We start from the raw sequence: 15,051 nt of genomic DNA, 5'->3' as shown, positions 1-15,051 counted from the left end.
AGAATTTCATGTTGTCATTATTTTTGATAACTGAATAGTACTCTATTGTGTAAATGGACCACATTTTCTGTATCCATTCCTCTGTTGAAAGATATGTGGGTTCTTTCCAGCTTCTGGCTATTATAAATAAGGCTGCTATGAACATAGTGGAGCATGTGTCTTTGTTGTATGTTGGAGCATGTTTTGGGTATATGCCCAAGAGAGGTATAGCTGGATCCTCAGGTAGTTCAATGTCCAATTTTCTGAGGAACCTCCAGACTGATTTCCAGAATGGTTGTACCAGTCTGCAATCCCACCAACAATGGAGGAGTGTTCCTCTTTCTCTGCATCCTCGCCAGCATCTGCTGTCACCTGAGTTTTTGATCTTAGCTATTCTCACTGGTTTGAGGTGAAATCTCAGGATTGTTTTGATTTGCATTTCCCTTATGACTAAAGATGTTGAACATTTCTTTAGGTGTTTCTCAGCCATTCGGCATTCCTCAGCTGTGAATTCTTTGTTTAGCTCTGAACCCCATTTTTTAATAGGGTTATTTGTCTCCCTGCGGTCTAACTTCTTGAGTTCTTTGTATATTTTGGATATAAGGCCTCTATCTGTTGTAGGATTGGTAAAGATCTTTTCCCAATCTGTTGGTTGCCGTTTTGTCCTAACCACAATGTCCTTTCCCTTACAGAAGCTTTGCAGTTTTATGAGATCCCATCAAATATGATTCTTTAAAAAAAAAAAGAAAAAGGCAGAGTATTAGGTTAGATGAGGTATTATGTGTAACTAGAGTGACTTATAGACCATAGTCATGTAGCTCCAACAATGGCTGTCTCCTGACAGAAAGGCAAGAGAACATCTGGTAGTTGTTCAGTCTATGAGACTGGCTGCTTCAGTTGGCCTTCAGTCTACACTGGAGTCCTGAATAAGTAGGTTCTAACATCAGCCAAGGTTTGCCTCAGCAACAGGACAGATGAACTTGCCAGCAAGAGCTCAAAGAAAGCAAGCAGGCCAAGGAGAGTTTCATTGTCCCATGTCCCTACATAGGCTTTAAGAAGCAAGTGTGGCCCAGATTGAGGTGAGTCTTCCCGTCTCAAATGATCCAGTCAAGAATATCTCTCCAAGTGTGCCTATTTGCTGAGGTCCTAGCTGAGTCTAAGTATAGTCAAGTTGACAACAAGATTAACCATCACAGGAGATATACATCCACGATAGTAAAAGTGTGGAGCCTGTCTGATGAGTACTTTCATTAAGTAAGAAGGTGTGGTCTCTTGAGCAGGATGCCTTGGAGGCCCACCAGTCATCCACAGTGAAGCAGAGCAGCATAATGACCTTTGCATGGCACAGGAAGCGTTTTGTGTCCTTAAGTGAGTAACATCAGGTCCTAATTCCTTAGCACTAACCAGAAGGAAGCCCAAATGTTCGAGTAGTCAACTTGGTATTTAGGTAATGAATTTATTTCAAGGCTTAGAGACTGGCTTATTCTCTAGCCTTAGTATGGACTTTTTGAGGAGAGATTTAGTTTTTAATATATGTTTATTTTAGGGGTTGGGGATTTAGCTCAGTGGTAGAGCACTTGCCTAGCAAGCGCAAGGCCCTGGGTTCAGTCCCCAGCTCCGAAAAAAAAAAAAAAAAAAAAAACAAATATATGTTTATTTTAAAATCATAAAAGCTGTACATCTTTTGACTTATTTTCTGGCATTTAATACCACATTGACTTGAAAAATGACCCTACAAGTCCTTAGCATAGCAGTTTGTTTCTCTGGGTCTTAGATGAAATATCTCCAAAGTAACCAGTATTTAATGTGCCTTGCATGTGGCTCGCGTTTGAAGGGACATGGACATAATAAAAATGTACCGCCTTCATTTTGTATATTCTAACATTCAAACAACAAATCTCTAGATATTTTTATGAATATCCTTTAACTTTTGCATATATAGGAAGACTTATGTGCTGTAACATTACCTTGAGGAAACTGTTGAAAAAAAGACTAACTGGATTGAAACATGTTTCCTAAATATCTTATCTGAACTTTATAAAGAAAAAGCATGTATATTAGATTTGTAAAGCTAGTAGATGGGCTACTATTACAGACAGCCCTGTTCCCTTTCATAGAAATGTCTTTGTGTGTTTGAACATCCTTGTTTATTGTTCTCTACTTATAAGAGAATCGCCACAGCATTTTTATATGTGTGTGTCACGGCATCTTTCTGGGACAGAAAACATGACCATGTGTGGGGGTGGGGAATGCTTGCCAACATTTCTTTGAAATAGTTTAAAATATATATTTATGCTTTTTTTTTCCTTTTTTCTCTTTACATTCTTGTTGTCTGTTGTCTTTAATAAATTTAAAACACAAGTAAGTGATGGCAAGTGTTACCAGAATTAGAATATTGCATCTCCTCACTACCAGTTAGGGACATTTTGTAGTGAAGTGATGCTGATAAATTAAGTGCTGTGTTGAGTTCAGCTCCAATGGAAATGGCTCATCAGAGAAACAAAGGCAGCTGAGCGCTGACTCTCCACCGTGCTTTCCTACTAGGAAATCAATCAATCAAAAGCTCTAGGAGCCGAATCCGACAGTGTGATCATGGATGTGTAGCAATTAAGTTGTACTTTCGTTCAGAAAGATTTATAGTCCTAATTTTATTACAGGTTTACTAAAGTAAGAGCGGAAATTAGTAAATAGGCTACAGAGAGAGAGAGAGAGAGAGAGAGAGAGAGAGAGAGAGAGAGGCAGCTTCTATCTCGTAGAAACGTGAAGGTACTGAGCAGGCTGCAGGTGTTGAAGTTTTCAGATGCTGCCCTGTGAAACACGTCCCTGGGTTTCTGGGACTCAGTTTGTTTCCATTAGATAAGCTGTATGATAATGGAGTTTTACTGGTTGGCTGGAATATTACAAGCAAAATTGCTGACTAGCCCAGTCATTTTACCGTCACCACCGTGTCCATGGTACAGTATTGGTCATGTTCTGGGTCATCTTTGGCAAATATTAAGGAGACAAATGTTTCTACAACAGGACCCAGTAGACGTGATTTCATTTAGGAAAGAAGATGCAAGTGATTGATTTTGAGGAGCACAGCAAAGAAGCTAGTAATCCTGAAGCCGCGCCCCACAGGCCCCAGCAGGGGGGATGTTTACCCTGCTTCACTTTATTAATTGTCTGGTCGTATTTCTTTGGCTCTTTGTGTGTAGATGGAATATTAAAATGAAAACTGAAAATTAGGCATTAAAAATCTATGTAAACTCCTTCACCAGCTAAGGGCCACTGGATTTGCATTTATTCTGTGCTGTGTTTTTAAATACACTGCCAGCATTTTGAAATGATAAGATTTAAATCAGTTGAACTGGAAAGCATTGTGGATTTTGAAATGAACAAGAAGGGCAACCAGGAAGATATAAATAATGTCACAGTGTACACTTTCTGCATGAAGAAACAGCTTTTCTAACAACCATCACAGTATTTAATTTTAGAACTTTTCAGATTTTAGTTTTTTTAACTATTTGAGTGAGTCCAGTTGTTTAAAAAAAAAACTGTTAGAGACACAAGGATTACACCCATTTATACACTCTCCGCTTGTTACAGACTGTGTAGGTCTGCACTGTGCCGTGTCCGTGCTGGGATTTAGTTGCTGTACATGACTCACTGTGACCTGCTCTCTTCACTCAGGTTATCTCCCAGCTCAGGATCTTGGGAAGATCTGTCACAGCGGGTTGCAAATTTGACAGAGAAATCTGGTCAAATGAACTTTCCCCCGTTCTCAATCTTTGGAAGAAGCTGAATCAGGTTAGTCACGGGAGGATTGAAACATTTACAACCTTTTCCTTGTGCTGCTCTCTCCAGGCCCCAAGGGTTGTGCTGTTCTGCCTGAGTGACAAAAATATGCCTGGCCTGCTTGTTCTGAGCAGAAAGACAGTCACAGCAAACATTATTCCTGAGTCCCACAGTCAGTCACAGTGTTTGTTCTCCCTGCTTCCTGTCAGTTTGCACTGGGGTTAGTCTTCTTTATTCTTTGTTGTAACCAATTTACACAAATTTAACCAAATTTTCAATTAAAGTCTTTAGCAAATCATTTTGTCTTTTTTATAAAGTATATGGTATTAACCACATGTGTAAATATTTTACCTCATTACATTTACTTTTCAAATCAAAATTCACTAGATTTTAAGTCTTAATAAATTTTGAGCAAGTGGACTAAGTGAAAGCAAAAAGATTCTAGTACCAAAATAATCGAGGTAGGAAACAGTAAGTAAAACACTTTCATTTGAATATCTTTTGCATAGGCTGTGTATTTGTGGTATGTATGCATGTGTGTACCTGGTGACATATGTGTTGACATTCTAAGTGCATGTGAAAGCCTGACATTGACTTTTGGTGGTGTCTTCCATTTTTCTCCACCTTGAGGCAGAGTCTCTCACGGAATTTGAAAGTGCTCTCTTTGGTTAGTCCAGGTAGCTCTGTACCTGCAACTCCTTGCCTGCTTCTCTTGTGCTGGGATCATTCCTAGGCTGCCATGCCAGCCCAGCTTTTACATGCACTGGGAGTCCACCTGCATCAGTCTCACTGCACTGCATCACACTCCCAACCTTGAAGGTGTCTCTCCTTCTCTGCTATAACAATTTTCCGTGTATTTTTAACTCAACGTAGATTATCATTGTGCATATAACAAAGCCATACTAGCCATGTAACACAAGGTATTGCTCAGAGGACAGAAGGCAGGCATTCTTCCACTGATTTTCCATGTATGTGCAGCATGGGAGTACACCATTGACTTTAAATCCGTCTATACGTCTAGATTGGTTCTGCCCACCTTAATTCATCACCTTTCGCCTGTTTTCTGTTTGGGGAGATAGAGGAAATCATAAACTGCAATAAAAGCTAGACTAGTTAACTCTTGTGAAGCTTACTCCACACTAAGTACTTGACAAATACTGGCTATTTCTAGTACAGATCTTAAAAACATTAGGATGACATTATTCATGGCTCTGGACCCATTGGTCATTCCTTGATAAGTGGAAAATGTAGAAAAGTAGCATTTTTTAGTGTTGATTTTAAATATGTAATTAACAAAGGAGCTTATCCTAAAAAGAGAAAGAAGATAAGTCTAGAGAGAATGCGTCCAGATTAGCAGGCTCAGTCATCGCTAATGCCAGCTATGCTGCACATTGAGCTTTCAGTCCATAGGAACCAAATTATTTCAGCAGAGCTCTTCTGGGATGACCATAAGTTTCAATGAATGGCTAATAGGAAACTTCAGGTACACTCAAAGATGAGTGTAGCAGAGTTAATAGATGCTTAGGCCCCTACCATGGCTAGGACTGCTTAGCCACATCAGATTAACATGTGAGAAAGATGCTTATTCATTTGTTGAGAGCTTGATACACTATATTTTGAGCATATTGACCACACCATTTTTCTCTTCACCATTCTCTTCTATGCCCACCCAGCTTTGTGTCTTCTTTTTTTTAACCCTGTGGCCCAGTTTGCATGTACATATACTCTTGGGTATGTGGACCATCTACTGGAAAGTGGTTTTACCTACCCAAGACTGCACTCCACAGAAATCTGCCTCTCAGTGACCCTTAGCTAACAATAGCTCCTGAGCTAGGGCAGAAATGCGGTGCATCCCACACCCCGTGCTGCGGTTGTCTAGCTGTGGGTTCATGTATGAAGGTTTTAAGCTCAGAAATAAAAGCCAAATCAATAAAACCTGGGCATTACTATAATGCAGAAATGAACCGCATGTGAGTCTCTTAATGTTTCCTCTGTGCTATGAAATCTTAGTCATTGAAAGGCAATGAACAGGTGGTGTCTGGCTGAGAGGGAGCAGCCTCTCCTGCCTAAACATTCTGGTTGTCCTTTGTACAAGCACCATCTGACTTGCTGCTAATTTCCTTTTGCATGTGTCAATCCTTTAGGTTATAACAGCCATTTAAAAAAAACTATATTTTTATTAAAGATAGATTTTTTTCTCATATAATATATCCTGATTTCAGTTTCCCTTCCCACCTCTCCTCCAATCCAAATCCACTCCATTTCTGTCTCATTAGAAAACAAACTAGCCTCTAAGGGATAGCGATATAATGTATTACATGATATATGATAGGATGCAATATAATATGATAAAGCAAAAACTAACATATTGGAATAAGACAAAACAAACAAACAGAAGGCACATGAAACAGAGACCTACTCTTTGGCACACTCAAGCAGTCTATAAAAATATTAAACTGGAAGCCATAACATTTATACAAAGGACCTGCTGCAGACCTGTGCAGGTCTTGTTCATGCTGCCTCAGTCTCAATGATTCATTTATGCTTGGATCATGTTGATTTAGGGGGCCTTTTTTCTTGGTGTTCTCCATCCCCTCTGCCTCTTACCCTTTTTTTGCTTCCTTTCCACAGGGTTCTTTGAGCCCTGATGGAGAGTTACATACCCCTTACTACCCACCCCCCCATATTCCCCTGCACTGGGGGTTCCAGCCTTGGCAGGACCAAGGGCTTCCCCTTCCACTGGTGCTCCAACAAGGCCTTTCTCAGCTACGTATGCAGTTGGAACCCTGGGTTAGTCCATGTATAGTCTTTTGGTAGTGGTTTAGGCCCTGGAAGCTCTGGTTGGTTGTCATTGTTGTTTTTATGGGGTTGCAAGCTCCTTCAACTCTTTCAATCCTTCCTCTAATTCCCCCCAAGGGGGTCCTGTTCTCAGTTCAGTGGTTTGCTGCCAGCATTGACCTCAGTATTGGACGTGCTCTAGATGTGACTCTCAGGAGAGATCTATATCCAGTCCCTTTCAGCATGCATTTTTTAGCTTCATCAATCTTACCTAGTTTTGGTGGCCGAATATATATCGGCCACATGTGGGGCAGGCTCTGAATGGCCATTCCTTGAGTCACTGCTCTAAACGTTGCTTCCATATCCCCTCCTATGGATATTTTCCCCCTTTTAAGAGGGAGTGGGAGCATTCACATTTTGGTCATCCTCTTTCTTGAGCTTCCTGTGGTCTGTGGATTGTATCTTAGGTAATTCGAGCTTTTTGGCTAATATCCACGTATCAATGAGTGCATACCAAGTGTGGTTTTTTTGTGGTTGAGTTACCTCACTCACGATGATATTTTCTAGTGCATTCCATTTGCCTATGAATTTCATGAAGTCATTGTTTTTGATAGCTGAGTAGTACTCCATTGTGTAGATATACCACATTTTCTATGTCCATTCCTCTGTTGAAGGGCATCTGGGTTCTTTCCAGCTTCTGGCTATTATAAATAAGGCTGCTATGAACATAGTGGAGCATGTGTCTTTGTTGTATGTTGGAGCATGTTTTGGGTATATGCCCAAGAGAGATATAGCTGGGTCCTCAGGTAGTTCAATGTCCAATTTTCTGAGGAACCTCCAGACTGGTTTCCAGAATGGTTGTACCAGTCTGCAATCCCACTAACAATGGAGGAGTATTTCTTTCTCCACATCCTCACCAGCATCTGCTGTCACCTGAGTTTTTTTTTAATCTTAGCCATTCTGACTTGTGTGAAGTGGAATCTCAGTGTTGTTTTGATTTGCATTTCCCTTATGACTAAGTATGTTGAACATTTCTTTAGTTGCTTTTTGGCCATTCGATAATCCTCAGCTGGGAATATTTTGTTTAGCTCTGTACCCTATTTTTTAATAGGGTTATTTGACTCTCTGGAGTCTAACTTCTTGAGTTCTTTGTATATTTTAGATATTAGATGTAGGATTGGAAAAGATCCTTTCCCAATCTGTTGGTTACTGTTTTGTCCTAATGACAGTGTCTTTTGCCTTACAGAAGCTTTATAGTTTTATGAGATCCCATTTGTCGATTCTTGATCTTAGAGCATGAGCCATTGGTGTTTTGGAAATTTTCCCCAGTGCCCATGTGTTCGAGACTCTTCCCCACTTTTTCTTGTATCAGTTTTAGTGTATCTGGTTTGATGTGGAGGTCCTTGATCCACTTGGACCTACACTTTGTACAGGGTGATTCTTCTACATGCTGATCTCTAGTTGAACTAGCACCATTTGTTGAAAATGCTGTCTTTCTTCCATTGGATGGTTTTAGCTCCTTTGTCAAAGATCAAGTGACCATAAATGTGTGGGTTCATTTCTGGATCTTCAATTCTGTTCCACTGATCTATCTGCCTGTCTCTGTACCAATACCATACAGTTTTTATGACTGTTACTCTGTAATACTGCTTGAGGTCAGGGATGGTGGTTACCCCAGAAGTTCTTTTATTGTTGAGTATAGTTTTCATAATCCTGGGTTTTTGTTACTCCAAATGAATCCGCAAATGGCTCTTTCTATCTCTATAAAGAATTGAGTAGGAATTTTGATGGGGATTGCATCGAATCTGTAGATTGCTTTTGGCAAAATGGCTGTCTTTACTATATTAATCCTGCCAATCCATGAGCATGGAAAATCTTTCCATCTTCTGAGATCTTCCTCAATTTCTTTCTTCAGAGATTTGAAGTCCTTTTCATACAGATCTTCCACTTGCTTGGTTAAAGTCACACCAAGATATTTTATATTATTTGGGACTATTGTGAAGGGTGTCATTTCCTTTATTTCTTTCTCAGCCTTCTTGTCCTTTAAGTAGAAGAAGGCTACTGATTTGTTTGAGTTAATTTTATACCCCAACACCTTGCTGAAGTTTTTTATCAGGTTAAGTAGTTCTCTGGTGGAACTTTTGGGGTCACTTAAGTACACTATATCATCTGCAAATAGCCCTTCCAGTTTGTATCCCTTTGACCTCCTTTTGCTGTCTGATTGCTCTGGCTAGAACTTCAAGAACTATAATGAATAAGTAGGGAGAGAGTGGGCAGCCTTGTCTAGTCCCTGATTTTAGTAGGATTGCTTCAACTTTCTCTCCATTTAGTTAGATGTTAGTTACTGGTTTGCTGTATATTGCTTTTACTATGTTTAGATATGAGCCATGAATTCCTGATCTTTCCAGGACTCTTATCATGAAGAGGTGTTGAATTTTGTCAAATGCTTTCTCAGCATCTAATGAAATGATCATGTGGTTCTTTGAGTTTGTTTATATGGTGGATTACATTGATGGATTTTCGTATATTAAACCATCCCTGCATCCCTGGGATGAAGCCTACTTGATCATGACAGATGATCATTTTGATGTGTTCTTGGATTCAGTTTGCAAGAATTTTATTGAGTATTTTTGCGGCAATATTCATAAGGGAAATTGGTCGGATGTTCTCTTTCTTTGTTGGGTCTTTGTGTGACTTCAGTATAAGAGTAATTGTGGCTTCATAGAAGGAATTTCATAGCTCTCCGTCTGTTTTTATTTTGTGGAATAGTTTGGATAGTATTGGTATGAGGTCTATGAAGGTCTGATAGAATTCTGCACTGAACCCATCTGGACCTGGGCCCTTTTTGGTTGAGAGACCTTTAATTACTGCTTCTATTTTTTAAGAGTTATGGGGTTGTTTAGATGGTTTATTTGTTCCTGATTTACCTTTGGAACCTGGTATCTGTCTAGGAAATTGTCCATTTCCTCCAGGTTTTCAAATTGTATTGAATATAGGCTTTTGAGGTAGGATCTGATGATTTTTTTAATTTCTTCAGATTCTGTTGTTATGTCTCCCTTTTCATTTATGATTTTGTTAATTTGGATACACTCTCTGTGACCTCTGGTTACTCTGGCTAAGGGTTGATCTATCTTGTTGATTTCCTCAAAGAAGCAGCTCCTGGTTTTGTTGATTCTTTGTATAGTTCTTTTTGTTTCTACTTGGTTGATTTCAACCCTGAGTTTGATTATTTCCTGCCTTCTATTCCTCTTGGGTTTATTTATTTCTTTCTATTGTAGAGCTTTTAGGTGTCCTGTCAAGCTGGTGACATATGCTCTCTCCTGTTTCTTTTTGCAGGCCCTCAAAGCTATGAGTTTTCCTCTTAGTACCACTTTCATTGTGTCCCATAAATTTGGGAATGTTGTATCTTCATTTTCATTAAATTGTAAGAAGTCTTTAATTTCTTTCTTTATTTTTTCCTTGACCAAGTTGTCATTGAGTAGAGCATTGTTCAACTTCCATGAATATGTGGGCTTTCTAACATTATTGTTGTTATTGAAGACCAATCTTAGTGCGTGGTGATCTGATAGAATGCAAGGGATTATTTCTATCTTCCTGTATCTCTTGAGGCTTGTTTTGTGACTGATTATATGTTCAGTTTTAGAGAAGGTTCCATGAAGTGCTGAGAAAAAAGTATATCCTTTTGATTTAGATGGAATGTTCTATAAATATCTGTTAAATCCATTTGGTTCATAGCTTCTGTTAGTTTAATTTCTGTTACCATGAACTGTCCATTTATGAGAGTGGGGTGTTAAAATCTCCTACCATTATTGTGTGAGGTGCAATGTATTCTTTGAGCTTTAGTAAGGTTTCTTGTATGAATGTAGATGCCCTTACATTTGGAGCATAGATATTTAGGATTGAGAGTTCATCTTTGTGAATTTTTCCTTTGATTAATGTGAAGTGTCTTTCCTTATCTTTTTTAGTGACTTTTGGTTGAAAGGCAATTTTATTTGATATTAGAATGGCAACTCCAGCTTGTTTCTTTGGGCTATTTGCTTGGAAAGTTGTTTTCCAGCCATTTATTCTGAGGTAGTATCTGTCTTTGTCTCCGAGGTATGTTTCCTGCATGCAGCAAAATGCTGTGTCCTCTTTACATATTTATTCTGTTAGTCTATGTCTTTTTATTAGGGAATTGAGTCCACTGATGTTGAGAGATATTAAGTAATAGTGATTGTCCCTTCCCATTATTTTCGTTGTTAGAGGTGGAATTATGTTTGTTTGTCTCTCTTTTGGTTTTATTGCAAGGAAATTATATTCTTGCTTACTGTACGGTGTAGTTTTTCTTCTTGTATTGGAGTTTTCCATCTATTATCCTTTGTAGGGCTGGATTTGTAGAAAGATATTATGTAAATTTGGTTTTTTCATGGAATATCTTGGTTTCTCCATCTATGTTAATTGAGAGTTTTGCTGGATACAGTAACCTGGACTGGCATTTGTGTTCTCTTAGGATCTGTATGACATCTGTCCAGGATCTTCTGGCTTTCATAGTCTCTGGTGAGAAGTCTGGTGTAATGCTTATAGGTCTCCCTTTATATGTCACTTGACCTGTTTTCCTTTTAATATTATTTCTTTTTGTTCTATATTTGTTGTTTTAACTATTATATGATGGGAGGAATTTCTCTTCTGGTCCGATGTATTTGGAATTTTGTATGCTCTTTGTATATTCATGGGCATCTCTTTTTTTAGGTTAGGGAAGTTTTCTTCTATAATTTTGTTGAATATATTTACTGGCCCTTTAAGGTGGGAGTCTTCACTTTCTTCTATACCTATTATCCTTAGGTTTGATCTTCTCATTGTGTCCTGGATTTCTGGTATGTTTTGGGCTAGGAGTTTTTTGCATTTTACATTATCTTTGACAGTTGTGTCAATGTTTTCTATGGTATCTTCTGCCCCTGAGGTTCTCTCTTCTATTTCTTGTATTCTGTTAGTGATGCTTGTATCTTCAACTCCTTTTCACTTCCTTAGGTTTTCTATATCCAGGGTTGTCTCCCGTTGTGCTTTCTTTATTGTTTCTATTTCCATTTTCAATTTGCTCACCTATTTGGTTGTGTTTTCCTGTAATCCTTTTAGGGACTTTTGTATTTCCTCTCTAAGGGCTTTTACTTGTTTACTTGTGTTTTCCTGCATTTCTTTAAAGTAGTTCTTTATGTCTTTCTTTTTTTTTTTGGGGGGGGGGACCTGGGGACTGAACCCAGGGCCTTGCGCTTGCTAGGCAAGCGCTCTACCACTGAGCTAAATCCCCAACCTTTTTTTTTTTTCATCTTTATTAACTTCGATATTTCTTATTTACATTTCGATGGTCATTCCCTTTCCTGGTTTCTGGGTCAACATCCCTATAGCCCCTCGCCCTCCCCTACTCTATGAGTGTTTCCCTTCTCCCATTACCCCTCCTCCCCCTAACAATCACATTCACTGGGAGTTCAGTCTTGGCAGGACCAAGGGCTTCCCCTTCCACTGGTGCTCTTACTAGGCTATTCATTGCTACCTATGAGGTCAGAGTCCAGGGTCATTCCATGTATAGTCTTTGGGTAGTGGCTTACTCCCTGGAAGCTCTGGTTGGTTGGCATTGTTGTTCATATGGGGTCTCAAGCCCCTTTAAGCTCTTTCAGTCCTTTCTAAGATTCCTTCAACGGGAGTCCTGTTCTCAGTTCAGTGGTTTAATGATGGCATTCGCCTATATATTTGCTGTATTCTGGCTGTGTCTCTCAGGAGAGATCTACATCCGGTTCCTGTCAGCCTGCACTTCTTTGCTTCATCCTTCTTATCTAGTTTGGTGGCTGTATATGTATGGGCCACATGTAGGGCAGGCTCTAAATGGGTGTTCCTTCTGTCTCTGTTCTAAACTTTGGCTCCCTCTTCCCTCCCAAGAGCATTGTTTCCTTTTTAAAAAAGTAGTGAGTCATTCACATTTTGGTCATCCTTTTGAGTTTCATGTGTTCTATGCATCTAGGGTAATTCGAGCATTTGGGCTAATAGCCACTTATCAATGAGTGCATACCATGTGTGTTTTTCTGTGATTGGCTTACTCACTCAAGATGATATTTTCCAGTTCCAACCATTTGCCTATGAGTTTCATAAAGGCATTGTTTTTGATAGCTGAATAATTTTCCATTGTGTAGATATACCACATTTTCTGTATCCATTCCTCTGTTGAAGGGCATCTGGGTTCTTTCCAGCTTCTGGCTATTATAAATAAGGCTGCTATGAGCATAGTGGAGCACGTGTCTTTTTTATATGTTGAGGCATCTTTTGGGTATATGCCCAAGAGAGGTATAGCTGGGTCCTCAGGTAGTTCAATGTCCAATTTTCTGAGGAACCTCCAGACTGATTTCCAGAATGGTTGTACCAGTCTGCAATCCCACCAACAATGGAGGAGTGTTCCTCTTTCTCCACATCCTCGCCAGCATCTGCTGTCACCTGAGTTTTTGATCTTAGCCATTCTCACTGGTGTGAGGTGAAATCTCAGGGTTGTTTTGATTTGCATTTCCCTTATGACTAAAGATGTTGAACATTTCTTTAGGTGTTTCTCAGCCATTCGGCATTCCTCAGCTGTGAATTCTTTGTTTAGCTCTGAACCCCATTTTTAATAGGGTTATTTGTCTCCCTGAGGTCTAACTTCTTGAGTTCTTTGTATATTTTGGATATAAGGCCTCTATCTGTTGTAGGATTGGTAAAGATCTTTTCCCAATCTGTTGGTTGCCGTTTTGTCCTAACCACAGTGTCCTTTGCTTTACAGAAGCTTTGCAGTTTTATGAGATCCCATTTGTCGATTCTTGATCTTAGCGCATAAGCCATTGGTGTTTTGTTCGGGAAATTTGTTGCAGTGCCCATGTGTTTGACATGCTGCCCTAGTTTTCTTCTATTAGTTTGAGTATATCTGGTTTGATGTGGAGGTCCTTGATCCACTTGGACTTAAGCTTTGTACAGCGTGATAAGCATGGATCGATCTGCATTCTTCTACATGTTGACCTCCAGTTGAACCAGAACCATTTGCTGAAAATGCTATCTTTTTTCCATTGGATGGTTTTGGCTCCTTTGTCAAAAATCAAGTGCCCATAGGTGTGTAGGTTCATTTCTGGATCTTCAATTCTGTTCCATTGGTCTATCTGTCTGTCTCTGACCAATACCATGCAGTTTTTATCACTATTGCTCTGTAATACTGCTTGAGTTCAGGGATAGTGATTCCCCCTGAAGTCCTTTTATTGTTGAGGATAGTTTTAGCTATCCTGGGTTTTTTGTTATTCCAGATGAATGTGCAAATTGTTCTGTCTAACTCTTTGAAGAATTGGATTGGTATTTTGATGGGGATTGCATTGAATCTGTAGATAGCTTTTAGTAAAATGGCCATTTTTTCTATATTAATCCTCCAATCCATGAGAATGGGAGATCTTTCCATCTTCTGAGGTATTCTTCAATTTCTTTCCTCAGAAGCTTGAAGTTCTTATTGTACAGATCGTTCACTTGCTTGGTTAAAGTCATACCGAGGTACTTTATATTATTTGAGTCTGTTATGAACGGTGTCATTTCCCTAATTTCTTTCTTGGCTTCTTTCTCTTTTGTGTAGAGGAAGGCTACTGATTTATTTGAGTTAATTTTATACCCAGCCACTTTGCTGAAGTTGTTTATCAGCTTTAGTAGTTCTCTGGTGGAACTTTTGGGATCACTTAAATATACTATCATATCATCTGCAAATAGTGATATTTTGACTTCTTCTTTTCCAATCTGTATCCCGTTGATCTCCTTTCGTTGTCTGATTGCTCTGGCTAGAACTTCAAGAACTATATTGAATAAGTAGAGAGAGAGAGTGGGGAGCCTTGTCTAGTCCCTGATTTTAGTGGGATTGCTTCAAGTTTCTCTCCATTTAGTTTAATGTTAGTGACTGGTTTGCTGTATATGGCTTTTACTATGTTTAGATATGGGCCTTGAATTCCTATTCTTTCCAGGACTTTTATCATGAAGGGGTGTTGAATTTTGTCAAATGCTTTCTCAGCGTCTAATGAAATGATCATGTGGTTTTGTTCTTTCAGTTTGTTTATATAATGGATCACGTTGATGGTTTTCTGTATATTAAACCATCCCTGCATCCCTGGGATGAAGCCTACTTGATCATGGTGGATGATTGTTTTGATGTGCTCTTGGATTCGGTTTGCCAGAATTTTATTGAGTATTTTTGCATTGATATTCATAAGGGAAATTGGTCTGTAGTTCTCTTTCTTTGTTGGGTCTTTGTGTGGTTTAGGTATAAGAGTAATTGTGGCTTCAGAGAAGGAATTCGGTAGTGCTCCATCTGTTTCAATTTTGTGTAATAGTTTGGATAGTATTGGTATGAGGTCTTCTATGAAGGTCTGATAGAATTCTGCACTAAACCCATCTGGACCTGGGCTCTTTTTGGTTGGGAGACCTTCAATGACTGCTTCTATTTCCTTAGGAGTTATGGGGTTGTTTACCTGGTTTATCTGTTGGTGATTTAACTTC

The 15,051-nt window shown here is 39.1% G+C and overlaps 1 protein-coding gene across 5 annotated transcripts in view; it reads left to right on the top strand.

Moving 5' to 3' along the window:
• Dync2h1 (dynein cytoplasmic 2 heavy chain 1) overlaps nt 1-15,051 on the top strand; it is a 221,001-nt gene that overhangs the window by 171,808 nt on the left and 34,142 nt on the right. For all 5 annotated transcript variants that reach the window (XR_015626948.1, NM_023024.2, XM_087563631.1 and 2 more), the window contains 1 exon segment: nt 3,652-3,768. Coding sequence is in view for 4 of the 5 variants with exons in the window: in NM_023024.2 (NP_075413.2) it covers nt 3,652-3,768 (117 nt within the window). In the remaining variant the exon portion in view is untranslated.

This window comes from Rattus norvegicus, chromosome 8, assembly GCF_021556685.1.
Source record: "Rattus norvegicus strain SHRSP/BbbUtx chromosome 8, alternate assembly SHRSP_T2T, whole genome shotgun sequence".
NCBI classification, from domain to species: domain Eukaryota; kingdom Metazoa; phylum Chordata; class Mammalia; order Rodentia; family Muridae; genus Rattus; species Rattus norvegicus.
Note: the sequence above shows the minus strand (reverse complement) of the source record. Positions and strands in the feature narration are given on the sequence as shown.